The sequence below is a fragment of the Gadus chalcogrammus genome, chromosome 19, assembly GCF_026213295.1.
Source record: "Gadus chalcogrammus isolate NIFS_2021 chromosome 19, NIFS_Gcha_1.0, whole genome shotgun sequence".
NCBI classification, from domain to species: domain Eukaryota; kingdom Metazoa; phylum Chordata; class Actinopteri; order Gadiformes; family Gadidae; genus Gadus; species Gadus chalcogrammus.
Window position 1 is genome coordinate 7,079,920 of NC_079430.1, and position 25,448 is coordinate 7,105,367.

Here is a 25,448-nt window from a genome sequence, read left to right on the forward strand (position 1 = left end):
CTTTATCGTTCTGGCATCCGCGAGAGGCCACACCTGTGTTACATTTCTTTTGGGGCGATGCATTAAATATGCATTGGTAAATATCATGTTAGAAAATGTAATAAGCGAATTAAACACATTCAATAAAATTCAGGTCGTTAATACCTGAAAAAACAAAGGAATTGCCCTTCACAACTTAAACAGAGGGCTGTCTGTTGCTTGTCAGTTTATTGATGAAAGAAAACATTGATTTGGACCTCATCAAATAACGTTGGACTCAGTTGAAATAGATAAATATACAATTTCCCCCATCTTAAATGTATTATTATATTTAATATAGGCCTACATATCTTGCCTAGTGCTGCACGAGCAGTTTGTATTCCAAACAACAGGTTTATGGTGGTCATAAGCTAAACTGCTTTTATAAATATATAGATCTATGATCCTTTAATATTCACATGTTATAGCTGTTTCATGCTTTCAATGCTGCTATAACAAATACAAGTTATTTCTTGCACTTTCATAGATGTGGGAGTTGATTGAATATATACAACAACCCTTCCTTGCCTCTCTGTACTGTTTGCAGGTCCAAGTGTCTTCGTCCTTTAGACCTCGGAGAATGCACACATGAAGTTACACCTTGTAACCTCGTTCATAATATAGTCTCTTTCATAACTTTCCTTTCAATCAAAACCAAATCCCTGTTCTAGCAACACAATGCTTATCATGTGGAAGATGTTCTTACAGTATGGGAGGTTTGGCGTTCAACATTTAAACTTTTATGTATTTCTTATCAATATTATTATCTGAGAGAAAATATATAAATAAATATTTTTTTGTAATAATTTGTTTATTGTTCTTCTAAAAACACATTATATAGGCAGAGATCAGATAAAAACCTTTCAGAAAAAGTTGCTAGTGTTTTTATATTACCTTGTTATTTAGAATATGTGGAACATCACTGTTCACACAGTAAATACAGATACAAATATTGTTTAGGTCACACATACGCAGACATCAAGGTGAACTGTCAGATAATTTTATTGTTATAGTGTACAACATTGATTGATGGTCATATTAACATACTACGGTGCTGCTATCTCTATTTCTGTACAACACACCTGTAAACGCTTTGAAGTAGAAAAATACAAAAGCACACACACACACCGTTCATGATAACCAACAGAATAAACAGTGATTTCTTTTTAGATTCGCTCATGTCTTCTTGTTTAGGAACAAACAAACAAGAGAGCAATCGTTTTGGAACAGAAGCGAGGTGATTTTCAGGAACGTGCGTTTTGTACTATTCACCATCATGAAGAGATTTGGAATTGCACCTTTTTCTTTGCAACATTTTACAAAGCGTATTTTTAAACACATAATAGTTCAAAAAACAAATACAGTTCAGCAGGTCAAAGGTCAACTAGTCGGGCTGAAAGGGACTGAGGAATAAACTCGACGTTGCATCATCTAATGTCCAGTCATACAGTCCAAGAGGGTGTGAATAGGCTCACAATGTTCCTCATATTCTCTTTAGCAAATCAAGGGCATCTAATACAGTGGTAGAGTGCATGAGGTCCTGGGTTAAATCCCTGGCATCTCAAAGAGTGCCCGGCCCAGAACGACCACCATATTATGACTGTTCTCAGTCCCAGCTGATGGTCATGAAATTATGAATGATGAATGTGATTGTAAATCAGCGAGGGTGAGTTTGGTAATGGCTTCAACTAGACATGTTGAATGGGGGAAGGGGCATAACAGTACATTTTGAGTAATATTGATAAGTTAAAACAGCTGAAATGATAGCCGACCCCTTTCCGATATCGTGTTTTACTGTGAAATGGGCCAGTACTGCATTCATACAGACTTGAACAAAAAAAACTGGATCAAAAGCTATAGGTTTAAAGACACAGTGTTACGAACGGATGTTTTTTGTAAGGCATGCATTCACAACAGCAGCCATTATAGCTTGTGTGGAGTGGATGAGTTTTTTTTTTTACAGCTACAACTGTAAGGTGTAGCTGTGGTTCGTTCATAACAAAGGGCCGCAGCAGTCAGGAGGGTCCAGGTCTGCCGGACTCTAAGCCTAAAGGGTTCTGGGCTTAAACTCCCAAGTCTGCAGCCTCCCTATTCTTAGCCAGTCCTAGAGAACCATGGCCAGCAGCTACCTGCATCTGAATGAAATGGATCTGAATTTGCTGTAAGGGTAGATTATGCTCTATTAACAGCTAGGGACTCATTTCAAGTGTATGGTTTACATGTGATAAAATCAATGGAAATGGTAACACACTTGCATGGATGCTTAGCGCACACAGAAAACAGAAATGTGGAAACAAGAACAAATAAATTACAAATTACAAATCAATTTTAACTTTGGGCATGATTCAGATGACTGGAAGATGAGGAATCTGATCAAAGTAATGGGTGACAAATGAGATACACTTTCTCACATACACTGCAAATACACACGCTCATATGCATGCTCCCACACACACACAATGCAAACACACACACACACACACACACACACACACACGCACGCACACACACTGCAAACATACACAGACACAAATATTCAAGGTGCTGGTATGTGCACAATAATGATTTACACAGCAACATAAAGAGAGTAAGCAGGGACATTTAACCTTTCTTCATTCCTCAAAATGACAACAAATTGGATAAGGCAACAAAACCAAAGTTAAAAAATATACAATCATAGAGGGGCAGAAATTGCATTAGTATCTTAATGCGTATGCCTTGTCTTATCTACACAACAATGGACTTAGTTTGTAGGAAGAGACAACGCAGATACAAATACAAACAGCTGGTTCCTTTAGTCTCCACATCCGCACCAGTTAAATATCCGAGTTCCAACCTGTTCCAGCAGTGGCCACAAGGGGGTAGACATAGACCACTCCTCTGCCAGCAACAACTGCATCAATGTCTTTACTTACTGTAGCTAGCAACGGTGGAAAGTTAGATTCACTGATATCTCACGTCAGAATAATAATTTAAGAAGCTCCCGAAGACAAGTTAAGATCACCAACATTTTGTTTTCAATTTTTTGCAACCTCCTCTACAGCACCTTTGCAATTTAAAAAGTTTAAAGTGTGTGAATAAAAAGCTACATTTAAATAAGCCATTGGTACATAAAGAGAGGTCCCTCCTTTTGCTACAGGAGTAGGAAGACGCAGAGGACCGCATATTGTTCATCAAATGAGAAAGCAGGATGCAAAATGAGATTTTAGAAGAACAGAACCCATATATAAACAGAAACCAGTTATTACTGCTTAGGCCTTACTCGTTCACTGTGGTTGACAAACACACAAACATAAGGTTCATATTTAAAAATGCACAACTTCCAGAATAAAAGTCTTGCCTCATTTGTATCCTCCCAGTAGACCAAATGTACATAATTAAGGCATCATAAATGACAAAATAGCAAAAATTAAATCACGTCATAATTATTCTATTGTTCTAGATCATTCGAGGCACAGTGTAATTCCACCAAATCTAACACCGGTTAGAGTTCTGGTGTGTATTCGGTGAAATATCAGTTAAAAATGAAAAGTCTCCTCCTCTCTCCAAAATGTTTTCACATCCACGTCCATAATCTCCCGTTTCTACCCCACGATTGGTTGAAGGCTGAGAGTGGGAGGGGCTTCGTGGTCTACTGTATTCTGCCTGGCCTCGGGGGGGCGCTGCTGCAGCTCTCTTCGTAGCTCGGAGGAGGTTCTGCACGGGGAGGAATGAGAGACAGAAGAAGAATGATGTAATCTGTAGATTATTTCCTTGTGGCTTAACTCCATCAAGTTAATCCTGGGCCATTGTCTGTAGATGACCCCTGAACTAAATAGTACAACTGGTCTCAACCCACCATTGGGGCCGTCATACAATACTTACACTTTATAGCGGAATGTGTGTGTGTGTGTGTGTGTGTGTGTGTGTGTGTGTGTGTGTGTGTGTGTGTGTGTGTGTGTGTGTGTGTGTGTGTGTGTGTGTGTGTGTGTGTGTGTGTGTGTGTGTGTGTGTGTGTGTGTGTGTGTGTGTGTACCATGGGGGTAGTCAGAGCTGCTGTACTCCGGGGGGAGGATGAGGGAGCAGGAGGTGGGCATGGGCGTCGCGCTGCCCTCAGAGTAGAAGGGGACGGTGGCCCCCGTGGACACACAGAACAGCGGGGCTGCGCCCGAGGACTCCCCCCCCGGGCCCCCCAGCCCCCCGCCCCCCCCGCGCTGCCCGGGGGCGTGGCCGTAGGCGCTGGGGGACATGGTGGCGCTGGCCTGTCCCGACGGGTCCTGCTGGGAGTGGCTCTTGGTGGGGATCTCCTCGCTGGCCCCGGGGCCCGCCCCCCCGGCGGCCCCCCCGTCCCCGTCGCGGGGCTCGGCGGGCGGGGCGCTGGGGGTGATGCGGTCGGGGCTCTGGGTGCTGGGGTACTGGGAGGACGAGGCCAGGGAGCGGGAGCATGGCGACAGGGTCACCGCGATGTTACCGATGTAGATGGGCAGCGTGACCACCGCCTCGGGGGACCGCAACGACACCTGGGGAGGGAGGGAGGGAGGGAGGGGGAGAGAGAGGGAGAGGGAGAGAAAGAGAAAGAGAAAGAGAGAGGGAGAGAAAGAGAAAGAGAAAGAGAAAGAGAAAGAGAAAGAGAAAGAGAAAGAGAGAGAGAGAGAGAGACGTCATGGGGGAGAAAAGAGAGAGGGGCGTCAAGGTTGATGTCAGGTGGCCATCCTCGTTAGGTTGGGGCTTTTGAACATTAGTTGGGTGTGTGTGTGTGTTAGTGTGTGTGTGTGTGTGTGTGTGTGTGTGTGTGTGTGTGTGTGTGTGTGTGTGTGTGTGTGTGTGTGTGTGTGTGTGTGTGTGTGTGTGTGTGTGTGTGTGTGTGTGTGTGTGTGTGTGTGTGTGTGTGTGGCAAAGAAAATGCAATATTCCAATAAACTCATGTTCAAATAAACACATTCAACTATTTTTCTAGAGTCTGCTACTGAAGCATGTCCTTAAATGTTTATCATACTTATTACCAACAACTACTAACATTTAAAAAATCACAATTCATCATTAATCTAGGGTAAACATAAAATAAGTCAATGATTAAGACATGTTCTTGAATTTAAATAAGGTGCCAGTGTGCATCAAAAAGCATAAAAATAGAGCTTGTATATCAAATCCAAACCCCCTGCTGGGCTAAGCCCAGCCTGTCCTCAAATCCTAGTGAGGCCAGTGCCTCCGACCCAGATAGTGTCTAGATCCAAGATGGCCACCCAGTGAACGAGGCCCATTAAAAGTGATGTGACATGTAGATGGTAACCATACAGACAGCAATGTCTATGCCACTCGAGTCTTAACCAATGGAAGGATCGCTGGAGTTCAAACTATCTTAATTCTATCAGCCTGCAAAGACCTAATCAAAAAGTAGATAACAAATAAAATACAAATTCAATTAAGGAATTTATAATAAAAAATAAACCATTCACGCATAATTAAACACAACAAAAATGATAACAAAATATATAAAATAATGACGATAAATACATAAACATAAACAAATAAAATGTGTGAATGAATAAAGACGTTATAAATGCTAAATGAGCCGGTGTCTCTGACCTGGATGAAGTAGTCCACCTCTATGAGGCCGCAGCAGGCCAGCGCTGACTGGGGGAGGGGCGGGACGATGATCTGCTCCCGCCACTCAGCGTGTTTCCCCGCCTTCACCCCCGCCCCCTCCACCTCCGCGATGGTCCGCAGGTCGTACAGCGGCCGCTTCGTCCGATAGGTCACTTTCTGGGGGGGACAGAAACACACGCATGACATTTAAATTTACATTTAGGGCATTTAGCAGATGCTTTTATCCAAAGCTACCTTCAATAAGTACATCTGTCAGAAGAAAGTGAAACAATATATTGCACTCGGTACAGTAAGGATGGTTATAGAACCAAGTGCAAAGCACTAACAATCGCTAGGTTAACCCATTCCCTGGATTTAACTGCATGATAGCTACCTGTATGAGGCTGGCCAATAGGAAGACCTGTATTATAGCAACCTGTACAAGGCTGGCCAATAGGAAGCCCTGTACGATAGTTACCTGTATGAGGCTGGCCAATAGGAAGCCCTGTATGATAGTTACCTGTATGAGGCTGGCCAATAGGAAGCCCTGTATGATAGTTACCTGTATGAGGCTGGCCAATAGGAAGCCCTGTATGATAGTTACCTGTATGAGGTTGGCCAATAGGAAGCCCTGTATGATAATTACCTGTATGAGGCTGGCCAATAGGAAGCCCTGTAAGATAGTAACCTGTATGAGGCTGGCCAATAGGAAGCCCTGTATGATAGTTACCTGTAGGAGGCTGGCCAATAGGAAGCCCTGTATGATAGTTACCTGTATGAGGCTGGCCAACACAGAGCCCGTGTCCTTCCCAGACTTGTTGTGTATCTCGGTGGCCAGTCGGACCACCTGACCGGGGGTGTAGCCCCGCAGGTCGCTGCAGGCCCTCAGCATCACCGTCCCGGTCTTGACCAGCAGGTAGGTGAACTTCTTGGTGGTCACCGCATGGTTGGATTGCTGGGGGAAAGTATGACGTTGTCACTGTTTGCCGTTTGGTTAAAGGTGCTGCAGGTTCGATTGAAGAGCTATTACTGGAGTGTAATTTGTTAGAAATGGCCAAGTCATCCCTCAGCTATCAGTTTGGAGTTGACCCAACTGTCTCTATATGAGAACCCATCGATTTCAGACCACATCCGTCTTCTGACCAATCAGGGCCTCTCTTCCTGGATTCCAGGAAACCTTTGTGCCTGTCAATCACAGTTGTGTGAAATGCAACCCCGGCGTTGGGCGTGAGGTTGGTACCCTCGGGCCCAAGTGTCACTCTGCAACATGAGGTTCACTCCTCTTTGGTGTTCTTATGTTCAGGAGCGATGTGATATCGGAGTGTGTGTGGCTGAGGGGGAAGAGTGGGAGAGTGGGTGAAGGGGTAGGGTTTCAATTAGATTGAAGCGAGGGAAAGAATGAATTATAGTTGGTTGATTGGCGAAATCCAATAAGGTGCCATCTTGATAATGACTGGCCCCATAAATGGTTCGATTAGTATGAAGGAGATTCCACTCTGATCTCCTCGCCCTCCTCCCGTCCGGCCCTCCACTCCACTCTCCCCCCTTTCCCCTCTCTCCCAAGGTCTCCCCCCTCCTCTTATCTCCTCGCCGTTCCTGAGTCATGTCGCAAAAAAAGGCTAAACTCCACAGCTTTTATCAGGAAGCAGGTTCTAAAAGGTATATCATAGAGCAATGACGGAGTATAAAGTGGATCCTAGTGTGAGTGAATGAGGGCACAGCTTTCAAAAGCTGGTCTGGCGAAACAAAAGATCAGTATAAAAAGGAAATGATGGAGCTGTCGCCTCATTTACCTTGGAAGACTTTAAGCATCCTTTGTAATCTATCGGAAGTGCTTCCTTCTGATTTTTTTCTTATATTTTCTTATATTAGATTTTTAAATCATCTTTATATATTTGACAAAAAAAGAACATGGCTAGTTCTGTTGACAAGAGGCAGAGACATCCTCAATACATCTACATTAACCATAAAGCTCTTACCTCAATGTCTGGGACTTCGTTGAGGTTGAGCAGATTGAGCAGGTAGAAGGGCTTCTGGGCTTTGTAGTCCTTCGAAAAGCGAGGCGTATCGATGAAAGCTTTTATGCGGTAAACAATCTTCCCGAAGGGGCCTTCAAATGAAGTCGGTACTGCAGCTGGAAATAGATAGCAGAGAATTTATAAATATATTAAAGTAGAGTAGAGCAAAAGAAGATTAGATAACTGTACTGCAGAGAAGAATTAATTAAATTACATAAGATCCTATTCAATTTGATTATTTAAATATTAACTTTGTTCAGAATGGAATAGTTTCGATTTGATTCGAGACAGAGGAGGATGCTTAGAGTTATAGTGAATCATCATTCTTATTTTCCCATAAAAGGCCCATTCCAGGTATAAAACAAGCCACAGGGTGAAACTAAACAGGGAGGGATGGTCATAATCCCTGCTTGTGATTAAATTTGAGATAATAGAAGTACTCAGAGCGTTGCGGCCATTCCACTGACATGTTGTAAACGGCACAAAAATTGTTTTAGTTGGTTCTAGATGATTCAAGTTTCTAGCTTCTAGTCCAGCTGCCAAACTCATCCTCCTCATGCGTATCCTTCCATGATCTGGGTCATGGCATGAAGAAACAGCTCACTGAAAACCGGTGGACGTAGTGGAGTTAAATACCATCGACTGTGTAACACTGTCCCTGGTGTTACCCATCTGAACCCTTGTGATATTTGACGTTGTCTTTGGACAATTAATTCCTATTTCAACAGAGATCGGGCTGGTGTTGTGATCCGACTTATGTCCCAGAGGATTAGCCTGCATGACGAGAGACGTTTAGAGCTAGAGAGAGTGAGAGCGTGCAAGAGACAATAAACTGAAGCACTATAGTGCTGCCAGTGCCTCTCTCCCATCTGCAAGCTAAGCCTGAGAACGGCATAAAGCCTTTTTTTATTTGTTCAATCATGATTCAATGAATAAGCGAGTTTAGTTGTCTAGCATGTAACTAGTCGTGTGTGATGAAGAAACCCTGGCATTTCCCACTCTCCTGAAGGTTAAGATCTAACATTTTAGATCATGCTTTGGACTCCGCGGCATGAGTCCAAAGCATGCACTGTATACAACAAGTCTAACAGCGAGACCTGCTGCAGGAGAACCACAGCAGATAACACAGGCATCCCACAAAGCATTTCCTCTCTCCTTTCCTGGTGCTGGCTGGCCTAAATCCAGAGCACTACCCCCCCGGTTATCTGATCGTCCTTATCGGGCCAGGCTTCCAGAGCTGCCCAGTCCTATCAGCCGACGCCTAGCTCCAGCCTCTCTCTCTGTATGGAGGGCTCTCCCTGTCCCCCAGCCCAGAGACCAGCTCAGCACGCAGCACACTCTGCAGTCTGCCGCAGTCTCCTGCCACCAGGAACACTCCCAGGATGCTGGGGATCCGGCTGTTGGCCTTTAAATCCCGGTATCCTACGGTCCCCCTTAAATGTACACTGAAGTTGTGCTAAATGTATCACGAAATATATGCTATACATATGTATAAGTATAGTATAAGTATTCTGAACGGATAAACATATCCTAAATGTAACGTAAATATATCCTCTACATGTATCCTAAAAGTGACCTAAACGTTTTGTTAATGTATCCAAAATTAAATCTGTCCTTCATGTATGCTAAAGGAATCATAAATGCAATCTCGATGCATCACTGACTCAACTCATACTAAATGCATCCTTTTTGAATGAATCCTTAAGTTGTCCTTTTCTCAACGGATGATATGTTTGGTAAACGACTGTGATGTCTGACAGCATCGTTCCGCTGTATTGAAGTTGGATCAATTTCTCCCAAAGAGACCAGTTCAACGCTCGGGTCAACCATTGCTCAGCGGGGAGGACATTTTCAAGAAGAATATTGATAACACATTAGGGGCATCCTCAAGTAATCTCTACCTCCTAGCTCCCCCTTTCACGTCTTGTTGAACTTTAACAGGAAAACCAGCCTGTGAAAGAGGGCCTTGGATTATTGACCCAAAGCAAATATCCTGATACTAAGGATTGATCTATTGGTACATTGTTTGGTTTGGTTTGACTAGTGCCCACACGAGCTGTGCACACCACGTTGTCCCAGAAAGGCCTTGTGTAATTTAAGCTGCAAAGCAAACACACATATTGTCTAGCACGGGGGCCAAAACGGTGTGGCATGACCATGTTGGTACACACAGCCTAAATACCTTTTAGGTAGACATTACACCTCCCTTGCACTGTACAAACACCTGGCAGCATGTCTGGGCTTACACCACAAAACCATTACTTGGTTCTGGAAACATTGACTTGGGGTGAGGGGGGGGGGAGATTGAGATAGGACATTTTTACACACGTTTCTAATCCTGACCCTGCCTCACATCAGAAACACCTCAAGAACAGAGACCAAGGAAGTAAGCAGGGGGGGGGGTTGCGGGGAATTGCTGGTCTTATCACACTCATCGTAAAGAGGTGCTGGTATATTCAGCACTACTATTTGACATGATTTAGGCTAACATAACATAAAACAGCCCAGAGGTTATTGCGTGAGAGCAGCGGACACTTCCCTGTGTTGTGAGTTTCTGAAGTGGGCCTCAACAAGAAAATAAGTTAATCATTATACTAAAGTCTATGTCGATATATATATGTCATTCAGGAGCAGGAAGAAGTTGGGTATCTAGATCACGGACCCCAAGCGATGAGGCTGAGGGCATTGGGGGGATTGAACCCAGGACCTTTGGGGTGGGAGTTGAACGGTTCTTGCTCTCGTCAGTGAGTTAATAAAGGTTAAGTTAATAAAGGACCTGTAGTTTCACCTGCGATGGACGGTACAAGGCTACTTTAACTCCAGCTTAATTAGAATATTGAGACACTTCCTATACTCATGGAAAAATTATCTTGGACTTTGTGTTGAACTACATTTTCCACATAACATTCCAATGAGTATTAGTGTATTTATTAATCATTCGAATGATACTACCAGGAAATAATTAACCACAAGCTGCTCGTCAAACCTTACTTAACCAAAAGGTTCATACGATGTCATGGAGACAAAACAAGTGTTCTTTTTTTAATACTGATTGAATCGTTACATCCAGTACTTTACTGGTTTAATCTGAACCAGTCAAACTGGGCGTGGTTACGCGAGTCTTTTCTTTCCCCCTCCATTGTCGTGTAGCAACAACAGCTAAGAGTCTGGCAGTGGCTCTGTTACCGTGGCGATGTCCTCCTCCACAGGAAATACGACCTGGATGGACCTATTAATAACAGGCCGTCTTATTGGGTTATCAGCGTGTGTACAGATGCACGGTCATGGAACAGCGAGGGGTGTGTGTGTGTGTGTGTGTGTGTGTGTGTGTGTGTGTGTGTGTGTGGTGTGTGTGTGAGCGGCGGCCCTCCCACAGGGTAAACACGGTGAGGTCATACCTGGGATGGCAAACTGGAACGGGAAGCTGTGCTCTCCTGCGGTCAGCGTTCCTGTCGGGGAACACAAAACACACACACGCTGTCACACACTGGGTGTTTGGATTTCATGAATAGAGATGTATCCTTCAAAACAACAGGAAGCCATTGCAGGGTATCTATTTGTGCTGGGAATTGTCACTTCTTATCCTTTCATGGTTGGTTTTCTCTATTTACAGTGAGAGGTGAAGGATGTCGTTTCTGGCTCTGTGGTTTGGGGACAGGACCTTTTAAACAACGGCAAAGCTTGAAATGTGTGTTTGTGTAACACTTTACAGATTGTTATGGGCTTCAGTCCTTTTTATAGAAAGGACGATGAAGATAGCGTGAGGAAAGTTAGAGCAAGAAAAGAGATAGGAATGAGACCAAGCGGGAATCAAACCTGTGGCCACGACAAGGTGTGTTGTTGACGTGGTCAGTGCACCAGCGGGTTGAGCCACTCAGCCTGTTCCTCTGTGTGTGTGTGTGTGTGTGTGTGTGTGTGTGTGTGTGTGTGTGTGTGTGTGTGTGTGTGTGTGTGTGTGTGTGTGTGTCCATGCCAGAGCCAGTGTAAATACACGTGTTGCTGTTTATTTAAATTTCACACTGAAAGGCTAGCCGGTTGGAGTGCGTCCACCCCGTGGGTGCGGGCCTCTTGTGCTCCGCAGGATGAGGTTACACTGTTCAAACACTGCCCTCCGGCTGAACCATACCCCAGCCCTGTCAACGGTATCAACACCATCCGCATTCCCAGTGTACCACCGTTACCAGGGTTACGCAACGAAAGGTGTTACAGGGGTCGTTTTCATCTGACGTCTATTGAGGTTTGCCATTACCTGTGTTCCCCCCTCGTTGTTCACTGAGAAACGTACATTCAAGGTGATACGTTGTCAACAGTCTCATGCTGTGTAACATTATGTTGTGTTTCGTAAGTTCAATTATGTTACGTTGCATTTCACTGGTGCAATACTTTAGGCTACGTTGCATTATGCCATGTGACGGAACGTTACATTTACGCTACGTGTTACGTTGCATTGTGTTACATTACATTGTTACCTTTACGTTTCATCACGTGACATTTGTGTTAAACGATGACCCATTACTGTAGGTAATGTTACCTTACATTATATTTACATAAAACACATTTCAATATGTATATTTATGCGGAGAAAATATAAACCATAGCCCCCACCATTGATAAGCCAACAGGTAACCGTCCATTGGCTGGGTCTCATGGGGTGTGGGGCTGGCTGGGGGGGGTCCTTATGATCGACAGAGCGAGGTCCCTGCAGGTGGGGCCAAGGAGCCGCCTGGAGAACGAGGGGTCTGCAGTGTGCGGTGGGAGGCGCAAACCCTCTGAACCCCCGCTGACGACGGGAGGGTGGCTCACAGAGGAGGAGGACGTGACGAAGGACCCTCCGGATGAGGGACCACACCGCCATGCTGTTGCTAGGCAACGTAGCCAGAGCAGCAGAACAGCTCCTGCATTTTGAAGTCTGGCCAGTTATTGTGTGAAGTGATGATGGGATTGGGGGGGGGGGGGGGATGGTACTGGCCTGATGGAGAGGAACAGGGTCGTGGACGGGGATGAGGCAGACGGATGGTGCCTGAGAGGTTCAGCTTCACGTTAGGACAAATAATATATCATGATAAAGGTAGTTTGGTGGTGGCTTTTATCCAAAGATTAACAAGCTGTGAGTGATTACAATTTTAACAAGGATATCAGCCAGTGAGAATGTAACCCCTAATCCTGGCCGGTTTAAATATTTGTCTCCATAGGACCAAGATAAATTATTTGATTAAAATGGAGCATTTTAAATATATACTGCATCTGAATGCAGGGATGAATATACAAGGATGGATCTTCAGTATAATCTCTGCTGGATATCTCGTCTCTTCCTCATCTTCCCACAAGCGTCCTATCCGTTTGTGACATTACAAGTGGGAGAGTCTGCCTGGATGTGTACTGTGGGCCAGTCGCAGCACGGCTGATACAACCCAAGCAGTCGCTCTCTGGACTCAAACAGCCGCAGCTGGACCAGGAGAAGCCACTTCCCAGCAGAGTTAATCAATGACTTACAAGATGTAGGACTAGGAGGGGGGCAGGAAGCCATCGAGCAGAGCCAGAGTGCACCTCCCCTGCTCAGTCCGACTCTCTCTCAGTAACATGCTCCTTCTCTGATGTGTGTCTCCCTTTTTAGTCCATTGAAGTAACCCTTTTTCTTTTTTTTTCTTTTATATGGAATATGATGAGTATTATTGTGTGTGTGTGTGTGTGTGTTAGAGAGTGTGTGTGTGTGTGTGTGTGTGTGTGTGTGTGTGTGTGTGTGTGTGTGTGTGTGTGTGTGTGTGTGTGTGTGTGTGTGTGTGTGTGTGTGTGTGTGTGTGTGTGGTACATGAGGGCCAGAGAGGTCTATGTGGTTGATTAAATATCAACTGATTAGTTCTTGTAACCCATTATTGACTTTGATCAAAATAGTAAATTAATTAACTTGACCTTGAGATCCCCAGTCTTTCAGAGGAACACTTTGTTAAAAGTCTGACATCATGAGATTTACATTTTTAATTATTCAAGGGGATTGAGTGAAATAATTAATCATCATTGACAAGGGTTCCATGCAGAGATCAAAAGGGAGAGACAATTTGGGGCAGTGTGCTGTCATCATGTACTGTGACGATGTCATTATCTAGTGTTGTGTCACGGGGCAGTGTGCTGTCATCATGTGGTGTGACAATGTCATTATCTAATGTTGTGTCACGGGGCAGTGTGCTGACATCATGTACTGTGACGATGACATTATCTTAGTTCTAGTGTGATGTCACGGGCCATCGTGCCGTCATCATGTAATGTGACGATGTCATAAAGTACTGTAATGTCATGAGAACTGTGATGTTGCTCATAAAAAAAAACATGGGTTATGACATCAATCTTGACAACATAGACCAATTGAACAGTCAGGGAAAAGTCAAACAAACGACTCCATTAGTGAATAAGGATCGTAACGAAGCAACGTGAATGTATTTTGGATTGCATGGACTATGGTAAACGTTTTTATTAGATGCATTAAAAGTGTGCAACTCTCTGGATCAAACACAACTTCAGCTGGGCCCGCTTTATTTTTCAGTTTTCTAAAAAAAATAAGCAAGGCTGTAAAATAAATACGATTGAAAACCAATGCTAAATTATTTAAATGCAAAGCATTTTTATTGATTTTATTTCATCCACTCTTCAAAGCCCTACGCAAGAAGCCCATTAGGAACACATCACACGCAATAATGTCTACGTCACCATCACTCACAATAAAGCTCTCTCCGTCTACAAATCTGCGCCTACTGTATTCTCACATCAGGTAATCAAACAATGACTGTTTAATTGACAACCCGTCAGTTTGATGTTGGTGTGTGGAATGATAACGACACATCTCCGTGTGTCAACTTTGTGACAGTGCCGTGGAAAAGGATTAGGAACACAGTAGTCATAACACAACAAAACCGGTTATCTTGTCACGGTTCGAGCGCTCCGGCTTTCACGCTCCAGTGGCCATCGCTGACTTCCCTCCAATCCTGCCCTCAGTGCACTTTTAACAGAAACTTTCGTGCATGCCTGTCGCATTTGATCATTCACAACCACACACCCACACAGGAAGAGGAGGAAGCTTGCGTTTGCAGACTTTGCGTGCGTGAAATCACCGTCTGTGAAATGAGTGATTCTATCCCTGTGATCTTGTTACAGTAACTTTCTACCCATTGTGGTCGGTTGGTTTCGTTCCTGTCAGTGGTTGTAACTTCCCCCTATGTTTACCTCTGTTTACCGCTTGTAGACGACTCTTCCTAACGTGCTTTGACTCTTCGTGGGTTCTATCCCTGCGATTGGGTCCGCTCCTCTCCCTGACTCGGCCCTGACGCATTTCTACCCGCTTGTTCATCGGTGACTGTTGAATGCTGACCAACAGCTGGCGAGAGCTGGCAGAGGGCCAGAATCTGTCTCTCCTCCATGATGGGGAGGAGAGGGGAGGGGGGGGGGAGTATTTTCTGGGTGATTAGGGCTTAGGTTTGGATGGACCGGCTGCTGCTGCTGCTGCTGCTGCTGCTGCCGCCATTACCCCCCATAGAAGGTGAAACGCAATGCCGGGTTCCTGCAGATTCTTGCAGATTGTGAAGCGGGCCAATCAGGTGATTGGGTTGATCAGGGTCACATGATCGACGGGGGAGACGCCCCGTATTTAGACAAAAAGAATGCCGCCAGCTGTGAGGGCGATGAGTCATTACAAGCCATTTTGATTTAAACGAGGCCGCTTGTGTCATCACAAGTGGGAGTGTCCACACCCAGATGTGTCCCGGATGGTTCAGCTCCTCAGTCCTCTCTGCTTGTGGTCTAAACCAACCAGAAGGCTACAGATAGTTTTTGAAATGGATGGTCTAAGGCTTAAGCAACATCACATCTGGTGGTAAACCAGAGGCTGTTTGAGGTCATGTTCACAGCGATGAGTGTGAGTCTCACCCCCCTGAGGTATGAAACCATACAGCCACTAGTGTGTGTCTGTTCCCACGATGTGCGATGTTTTCCCCCGTGTATGACCCTATTGATATTGTGCTGTGAAACTGGGAAATGTTTTCAAGTCATGAGTCTCACACCCAAAATAACCCACAATTGAAAAAGACAAGAGAGGAGAATAGAGAACAGAGGGAGAGGGGAGAAGAGGACAAGAGGGGAACACAGACGGACACCTCCTACCTTTGTCGGCGACAGACAGGGTACTGTTGAAGTACTGCTCGGACAGCGTCCACGATGTATCGTTCAGCTTGTTGGAAATGCCACACGACCCATGGCAGTTCACCTTAATTGCTGGAGAGAGAGGGAGAGAGACAGGGACATAGAGAGAGATAGAGGCAGAGAGAGATAGTGAGAGAGACACTTATAGGTCAACAGACTGCACAAATCCATTTATTATTTTGTTTAGGCAATAACTTCACACTCAAGTACTGCCAAATCAGAGCAATTTTCTGATACTCATTTTTCATTTGCACCTCTGTATTTATTGTGTTGCTTAGCAACAGCCTCTCTAGGGTGGACTCTCATCCATAAACTCAGTCGTCTCCTTCTCTTTAAAACAACACAACGCCGGAATCAACCCACACACACGCACACACACACACACACACACACACTCGGTTTCAGTTTTTTTATAGTGATAATGTATGCACTGCAACACCTTATGAAGAGCACATCAAAAGATGTGGCATCATGCAACGGACCAATCCAAGCTCACAGAGCAGAACTTGTCCGTTGTTATCGAATGAATGTGGATCCATCATCGGACTCTCATCAACAGACAACACTGGGTCTTTGTACTGTATAGAAATGTATGTGAGCATTAGCAACACTGTTAAACAAAACACTGTCGCAGAAAAGTCTTTAAAAAGGGACCCTATTTTACTACAAGCTGTCAGGGTGATTTGTAATTATCCATTTGTGACATCACAAGTTTGGAGTGTCAAGGAAGACGCACGACAAGATATATCGATAAAGAACTTGGGTGGTATAACCGACAGATATTCTACCACTTGTAATGTCACAAGGGGTTTATAGTGTTATCCTGCACGGGTAACGGATCTCTGTAGATAATGGAGGACAACCTCATTCTGGCGTGTTTGTGTGAGTGTGAGTGAGTGAGTGAGTGAGTGAGTGAGTGAGTGAGTGAGTGAGTGAGTGAGTGAGTGAGTGAGTGAGTGAGTGAGTGAGTGCGTTTCTGTGCGTGTTAGTTTCTCCTCCTCCTTCTTAGCCTCGTTCCCACATAATCATGTTCCCTGCTGACCCAGCAGCTCCATACAGTTTATTCATACACATCACACACACACACACACACACACACACACACACACACACACACACACACACACACACACACACACACACACACACACACACACACACACACACACACACACACACACACACACACACACACACAGGGGAGTGGCTGCACTCTAGTGTCACTGAGCAACAAAAGCGTTGACGGCTTCTTGCTCCATATTTGATTTAGTGACAGACAGAGAGGCCGATAGACGTAAGTTATTTCTGATCCGTATTGCCTGGGGAACACACACACACACACACACACACACACACACACACACACACACACACACACACACACACACACACACACACACACACACACACACACACACACACACACACACACACACTGACTCAAACACACAGAGCAGATGGTGAGTTGACACCTTTTTAGAGGAAGTGAGGGCTGTGGGGCGAATGTTGGTGGGCATCCAACAGTCACCATGATTATGGTTCAATAGAACCAACACCTGAAATATCGGCTGATATCTCAGAGTACACTTTGCTGAGGGAGCAGAGACCCTTTTAGAAGGCCATTCCTTAAGTACATTAGCGATGAGGAGGATGAGGTCTTAATGGCCACAAAGACATCGATGGAATAAACGCCGGTTCAAACCGGTCTGAGTAACTCCATGCGTCACAACCTCTCCCGACCAATAGGAAGGCTCTTGGCTCCTTGATGCCATTGTCAAATGATTTAATTAGTGTGTTTTTTGGTCTGTGTTCATCTGCGAGTCGTCACGTGGGTATTTAACCCCCTGAATTAATTAAACAACGAGAAATTTAACTAACGTTCAGTAAGACGCACCAATTAATCAGAGCTTGATGAGGAGCGCCCGAATTAATAACCCGAACACAATGAACATTAACCAGCGGCGTGCGGAACATTCTAGCGTCTAACCAAACAAAGACCCGGGGCACCGGAGAGCCAGAGGCCCGGCGGAGGGAGTCGCCCCGCCGGGCGGGCTGGACGCGCTCCAAGTCCATTTCCTGGTTCAGGCTCTCAGACAGATGGGAGCGGGGGCGTCACGGCCCACCCCGCTGACTGGCGGCGCAAGGAGGAGGAGAAACACGAGGAGGAGAGGGAGGAGGAGGAGGGGGGGAGGAGGATGAGGAGGAGAAACACGAGGAGGAGAGGGAGGAGGAGGAGGAGGAGGAGGAGGAGGGGGGGAGGAGGAGGAGGAGGGGGGGAGGAGGAGGAGGAGGGGGGGGGAGGAGGAGGAGGAGGTGAGGAGGAGGAGGAGAAGGAGAGGGAGAAACACGAGGAGGAGAGGGAGGAGGAGGAGAAACACGAGGAGGAGGAGGAGGAGGAGAAATACGAGGAGGAGGAGGAGGAGGAGGGGGGGATGAGGAGGAGGTGAGGGAGGAGGAGAAACACGAGGAGGAGAGGGAGGAGGAGGAGGAGAAACTAGAGGAGGAGAGGGAGGAGGAGGGGGGAGGAGGGGAGGAGGGGGGAGGAGGAGGAGGAGGAAGAGAGAGCCCACAACAGGCGATACCAGGCGATAATTAGAAATGCTACCCACGGCATGTGTGCTGTGATGTATTTTGCATTTGTACATCGATGATTATTCATGCATACTACAGTATAGTAGTCGTAGTAACAGGACTATTTATATAATCATTCATTGCATAAATGTGTGACTTTTTCTGCACTATTTATCAAATAGCATTGTGATAATCTCCTTAATGTGAGGTCTGTCTGTCTGTCTGTCTGTCTGTCTGTCTGTCTGTCTGTCTGTCTGTCTGTCTGTCTGTCTGTCTGTCTGTCTGTCTGTCTGTCTGTCTGTCTGTCTGTTTGCCTGCCTGCCTGTCTGCCTGTCTGCCTGTCTGCCTGTCTGCCTGTCTGCCTGTCTGCCTGTCTGTCTGTATTTATGCAACTGTTTGTGTGCTCATTTGTGTGCATGGGACGGGTATGTCTGCTCAGCTGTGTGCATCACTGTCTGTCTGTCCATCCATCTCCACAACACATTTTGTCCAGTCATCCGGGTCAGCGACTCACGCCCTCATCCAGACACATCATCACAGGCCGACATCTCAACCAGCATTGGAATCTGCAGCCGGCCGGTGACGGACAGCTCTCTGGCTGGGGCCCAGCTGTCCTCCCCCGGCCTCGCCCAGCCTGGGAATCCTCTCCTCAAGGCCATGGTCTCCTCCCTCCCTGCCTGCCTGCTGCTTGGCAGACAGACCGAACACACTGCTAACAAAGAGGCCTTCATCTGCCAGTGTCCGACCGGGGGCTGATTCACGGCTACGTGATTCATTCACGGTTATCCCGGTGAGCCGTGGCAATCTAACAGGACCCGACCTGCGTTTAACGTAGATACGAGAGCATCGACGCGAGAGGCGATGCGGGTCGGGTTTCAGGATCACCGGGTTCTTCTCCTATTCTGTAACAACAGTTACAGAATAACAGTCTGGGTGGGTTGGTCATGGCGGTGGCTACTGGCTACATAAGTGACGTCACCATGTGGGTCCGTTTATGGGTAATTCTCTTGCCGCTATCCTCAAGCAAGATCTAGTGGGAGGCTGGGAGCCATAGATAAAGAGCTGTAGTTAGCTTGCTATTAGACAAACTAAGATATGTAGCTTCATGAGATACAGTTGACACACACAACATGAGCACAGCAGTTCAACATGTGTGTCCTGTTATATCCCTATAGAGGACGTAATGGTTGAGCTATTAAGTCTGCATCTTTAAGAATGTGGCCTTTCAACTGGAAATGTTGCCATCACAAAGGTCAGTGGCAGCGGCGGGCTGGTGGGTGAACATTCCAGAAGGAGCAGAGAGATCCGTCGGTCGTTCATAAATCCGGTTGCACGCCACAAGTCGGAAGATTTTAGGTCTTGTTCGTTGAACGAAAGAATGGCAATGGATGGTTCTGTGAGTGCGTGCTAGGGTCTGGAGCAGAACTCAAAGTATAACCTGGCACCTCTCGTGTACGTCAGAGATCAAGAGGAATGGTTTTAGGTTCCTAGGACTCAGCGCTCCGTGTTTTTTCCAGTGTGCGTCCCGTTTAAGAGACGAGCCGGGCAGGAAGAGGTCATCTCTGTTTAGTTTCATTGAAAACACAGACCCACCGCCCAACCAACACACACACACACTACACACAAAGCAGTTAAGTGTGTTTGTTTGCGCCGTGTCGTTTTATAGGCTCAGTAACCTTGGCTGGGCTGTATTGACTGGGCTGTTACTTGGGCCCTTATTGACCTTGTAGGTGGACAGAACTCTAGGGGAGAGATTAATGGGGTGAGCTCGTCAACGGGAGGGTTTTAAAGGCTTGTTGTTGTTGATATGTGTCGTTCTCATGGAGCTAGCTCGGAATTCAGAATATTCAAATTCAAATTTATTTTAATTTGTGGAGTCTAGTGGAGTGCTGCTAGCATGTTTCTAGAGTAAAGGCCATTAGAATGGTTTCCTGTCTGCCCATATAAGGGCAGATCTGATAATTTCAATGACGAGGTAATTAGTCCAGCCAAAACCATGGCGACCATTAGTTGCACTTTGCTCCCAGACTACGGTAATGTAGTCTGTGTTTATGGTGTACAGTACAGAGTTTGTTGCACACATTTTTTAAAAGGACCCAAATGATCCAACCGGAATTGAGTCTCATCCAGTGTCATATAAAGTGTTTGTCATAAAACACTGGTGAACATGATCAATAGAGGTGGAGAGTCAATAGAGAGCACTTGTGTTACAGAGGGTGCCCAGGTTGTTAGAGAAAGGAACCATGCTCTTCTAGATCGGCAAAAGATGACAAACGGCGCTCCAGAGAAATGCATAGTTTTTCAGCCCGTCTCTGTATAATTATGAGCAAAATACACAACCAAGATGTCAAACCCTCAAACAGCCCACCCTTGCTCTGATGCACGACGTTGATCCGACATTAAGCTAGGAGGCACTTGTGGGGAACCTAATCCAAGCGGTACACCGATATCCATCAGGTCGCTGAGAGAAAGCCTTAACGCACAACAGGCTGCAACCTGAGCAGCAGCAGCGGCAGAAGCCTGCTGGGTTCTGACCGATCCGAGGCAGGGGGTAACCCGAGGCAGACCCTACTGTCCTCATTAAACCATCAACGTCCACAGACAATTAGCTCTCCTCACTTTCCCTGGATCTCCTTTAAGAAGTCTCTTAAGCAGAGTCACCGGGCGAGGGCACCTGAATCCTGATCCGGTAAGGAGAGCCTGCCTCAACACAAAGCCAGCCGAGGCCTTTAAGTCTGATGGGTCCCAATAAGCCTGCTTTACATGGATTATGAGTGTGTTCTGTTTTACTTTGATCTTAAGACTTCTGAAATATGGTTGTGTTATGGTTGCATTATGTGTGTGTGTGTGTGTGTGTGTGTGTGTGTGTGTGTGTGTGTGTGTGTGTGTGTGTGTGTGTGTGTGTGTGTGTGTGTGTACGTGTGTACGTGTGTGTGCGTGCGTGCAAGACAGTGAGCGTAGGTTAGCTACAGCTAGCAATAGTCCAGAAGAGAATACAATCTCCACGTGCGTGCCAGCTCACTCCCTGTTATCAGCTTTCTACAAAACAACAATCATGAACGTGTAATGAACATAAAGGCAACATTCAGGTTATGAGTGTGTTCATTATACAGCCAAAACAAACCCATAAAACCCATGTGTTGTAACTGTAGTGACTCCTAAACAGATTGTTTTGATCAAACTAGGGGCGGGTCTTCCACTCCACATGGAGGAAGAGGTGAATGCTCCGAACCCTTGGCTATGTCGAACCTTGGGGTCACAGAGCTTTGAAGTGTGACCTTTCATTTTCCTCTGAGTTTCAGGGTTTGTTGATGTCCCAGAGTGAACTTCCTGCTTTAGACCGAACAGGATGTGACACATTGAAAACCGCTGGTTTAAAAAAAAAAAGATAAACAACTGTCTAAAGCATTAGCAGAAGTTTTAACATGGAGGAGCAACGACGGTTACCACGGTAACTGTGCGGTGGGGGGAGGGGGGGTCTGCTCCGCTGTGTGCAGTTGTTCTCTTGAGTCCCCTGATAAATATTTAACCCAAAGGGGAGCCCCTGGCCTTTTGTTAAAGCCTGAAGGAGACAGCCTCTCTCCGCACTACAGATACAGATGGCTGGCGGGCTTCAGACTGAGCTCTTAAAGACACTTTGAACTTCTAAACAAGCAACAGCTAGGGTTTGTCTAAGAATTACTCTTGGGAGTCACAAATTGCAGAAACCCACGTTCCATATTTTGGAATGACTTGCCAATATATAGCAATGGTCACAAAAACTACCCAGATGCCCATGGAAAGATATTTCAATTTAAATAATTGCACAAATATTCCATGTGTATAATAATTTGATAAAGACTGAATGTGACCCGTCTGTTATTTGACGTAATTTAAAATAAACCCCAGTGAGATGGGTTTCGGTGATTACGAAAATAACGTCACCCAGTCCACCTGGCTGAATAAGCTGTGCGAGCCCTGCCAATAAAGCGCTATCTGTCCACGCCTCAGAGATTAGAGCACTCTCCACACTGCCCTCCAGGGCACAGGCGCACCGAGCGGCAGCAGACACGTTGGCAGTGGAAACACTTGGCTGGGGGGTTTATTGGTGCCGAGAAAGGGAAGGAGTGGGAAGGAGAGAGGCTGCACCTCTGTGACACAGGTACAATTTAAACAAGTCATTTAAAGCGTCCCACACACGGACAGACACGCACGTGCACACAGACAGACAGACAGACAGACAGACAGACAGACAGACAGACAGACAGACAGACAGACAGACAGACAGACAGACAGACAGACAGACAGACAGACAGACAGACAGACAGACGGTAGTGCACTGTGGCACGTCATCTTATACTAGGATAATAACACACACACACACACACACACACACACACACACACACACACACACACACACACACACACACACACACACACACACACACACACACACACACACACACACACACACACACACACACACACACACACACACAGTATGCCAACCCAGTCCCACACACATGAGGCAGGAGTTTGACATGTATGCCCCACACACACACCTGACTTCACTTGGGAAGTTTGGCTGTGTGAAATTCCAGAGGAGTATTAACTGCCGGTCTGGATGATAAGGAAGCAGGAAGAACAGCTCTGGGCTGTGAGGCTGTTGTTGTCCATGATGTAATCTCCAAGAGTTGTCCAACTTGTAACGTAGGTGTTTGCCAACTCTTATCATAGTTGAATAGATAATTAATTAATTAACCAACCAAACAATTGTTTTCAAATTAAACGTGAGATGATTTTCATTTGTGCTCCAAATGTTGAATGAAAGGTCCCACTGACTGAAGTACATGTTAGTGCATGTCCCTTCAGAACTACAGTGCAGCACTAATAGCCCCTAGCAATGTTTTCATACCGCAAGATTTGCTTTTATTTGTACACTTAATGAATGACATAATATGCAGCAACCTTTAACCACCCGTGTCTCTCCAAACTTTCGTTTTCCTGCGAGAAAGACACTCACTGCAACATCCTCTCGTCTAAACACAGAAGCCTGTTCCTTTTTGCTGTGCTACATCGATCTGCATTGACAGCCCCCTCTGCCTCACTGGGTTCAAGAGAATCTTTAGTAAGTAGTACAAAGATTTAGATCAGGGGCCGGAAACCGTTTCAGGTGGCAGAGCCATAAAAAATTACATTACTTGAAATTGGTTTTATAGGTGCCTACTCGGATTACAGTTTAAGGTATTATGCTCACATCGATTGTGTTCAATCTAACCTGGAAATTACTCTAATTTTGAGACTTTGTCCAACCCATATTCTTAGCTTAGAGCAAGCTCATGTTCAAAATACATCACTTGATACAATACCAAGCCATAAATCCCAGCACACACACCTACCGTTTATGAATGAGTAATCTGCTGAAACAATTATTGCAGATAAGAAAAACTATTACAGTTGGCTCACAGCGATAGAAACGAATGAGTAATGCCAATTTACAAAAAGCAAACAAACGACAAAAATGAATCCTTCCATTACTGAGTCAGAAAACAAATCAATTATGAATAAAGTTATGAACAACCACATGCAATCTCACTCCAGAGAAAAACAAGTAGTAGTAATATCAACAAGTAAGAAAATTAGAACCATGTATTGGTCACAGACTCCATCTGGGCGATTCCTCTCTATTCCAACCGTCCCCTCTCGTTTCAGTTTCTCCAGGGAAGCCAGACTCCCAGATCCACCCTTCAGAACCAGAGCTCCCATACATGACCTGCCCCAAATGGGTTGTCGTGAGGGGGAAAGTTTAGGTTTTTGGTACTTTGGTAAGGCTTTAATTTGTAAGCTAGGAAATAAAGATGGTGTAGTAGATTGGGGGGACATTCACTGGTGCAGTCAAGGTCAAAGCTCTAGTGAATCAAAAACGCATGGGGGTATTTTTTCTATGTATGTGTGTGTGTGTGTGTGTGTGTGTGTGTGTGTGTGTGTGTGTGTGTGTGTGTGTGTGTGTGTGTGTGTGTGTGTGTGTGTGTGTCTCGAGTCAGTATCCAGCTGTGTATCGTCTCAAAACACCTGTTCCATGTCCTGGGGTTTCGGACGTCTCTCGCCTCATAAATGCCAGAGTGCTGGGTCAAATGTGGTGTGTGTGTGTGTGTGTGTGTGTGTGTGTGTGTGTGTGTGTGTGTGTGTGTGTGTGTGTGTGTGTGTGTGTGTGTGTGTGTGTGTGTGTGTGTGTGTGTGTGTGTGTGTGTGTGTGTGTGTGTGTGTGTGTGTGTGTGTGTGTGTGTGTGTGTGTGTGTGTGTGTGAGAAAGGCAAGGGAGGTTTTCAAGATCGGAGGAATGTTTGCTTTTCATTCTGTTCTTCTCGTAATAAAAAAACTATTTCCAGTAGTTGTTCCCCTAAACAACCACAAAGGATTTATAGACGGGGATAACCAAAGAGGACAGCCTGGTCAGCCTGAAATACTGGCTGAAGGACTAGGAGGCAAATGGATCAATGGCTGAAGATAAAGAGAGGGACCCAGATGTAATCAAAGGGTACAGGACAGGGTAGTGGGTGGCTAGGGTGTTCCACTCCCAGTCCAAAAGGTCCACGTCCGTGAGTAAGAAGCCCAACCACTAGCTGCTTCTTCATGACATGTGTCTCAATTGACTGTGAGGCGTTTTGGATGCAAGGGTCAAACATACATACATGTATGTATGTATGTATGTATGTATGTGTGTCAGGGACCATCTTGTTTACATCAGGGCTGTGTCTCATGTTCCCTCAGCTGATGCTTGGGTAACAGTAACTGCTGGTGTTTCTACTCTTCTGCTGCCAGGACCAATTAGTAGTACATTGACATGTAAAAAATACCGACACACACACACACACACACACACACACACACACACACACACACACACACACACACACACACACACACACACACACACACACACACACACACACACACACACACACACACACACACACACACACACACACACACACAGTTCATCCCAGAGAGCTTGTGGTATTGAGTACAACCAACTTTATGCAAGGTTTTAAACCTCAATGACCGCATTTTTTAAATCAGATAACACAAATGTCCTTCAATGTTATGAC

At 45.6% G+C, this 25,448-nt stretch overlaps 1 protein-coding gene across 1 annotated transcript in view; it reads right to left on the reverse strand.

The window, feature by feature from the left end:
- Positions 1 to 917: 917 nt before the first annotated feature.
- Positions 918 to 25,448, reverse strand: part of arrdc1b (arrestin domain containing 1b) — a 28,795-nt gene continuing 4,264 nt past the window's right edge. Inside the window, exons 2-8 of the mRNA XM_056578503.1 lie at positions 15,750 to 15,860; positions 11,000 to 11,050; positions 7,563 to 7,717; positions 6,356 to 6,538; positions 5,584 to 5,760; positions 4,034 to 4,517; positions 918 to 3,714 (exon numbers count right to left, since the gene is read on the reverse strand). Of these exons, the coding sequence (XP_056434478.1) occupies positions 3,650 to 3,714; positions 4,034 to 4,517; positions 5,584 to 5,760; positions 6,356 to 6,538; positions 7,563 to 7,717; positions 11,000 to 11,050; positions 15,750 to 15,860 (1,226 nt within the window). The 3' untranslated portion in view covers positions 918 to 3,649. The remainder of the gene's footprint in view (positions 3,715 to 4,033; positions 4,518 to 5,583; positions 5,761 to 6,355; positions 6,539 to 7,562; positions 7,718 to 10,999; positions 11,051 to 15,749; positions 15,861 to 25,448) is intronic.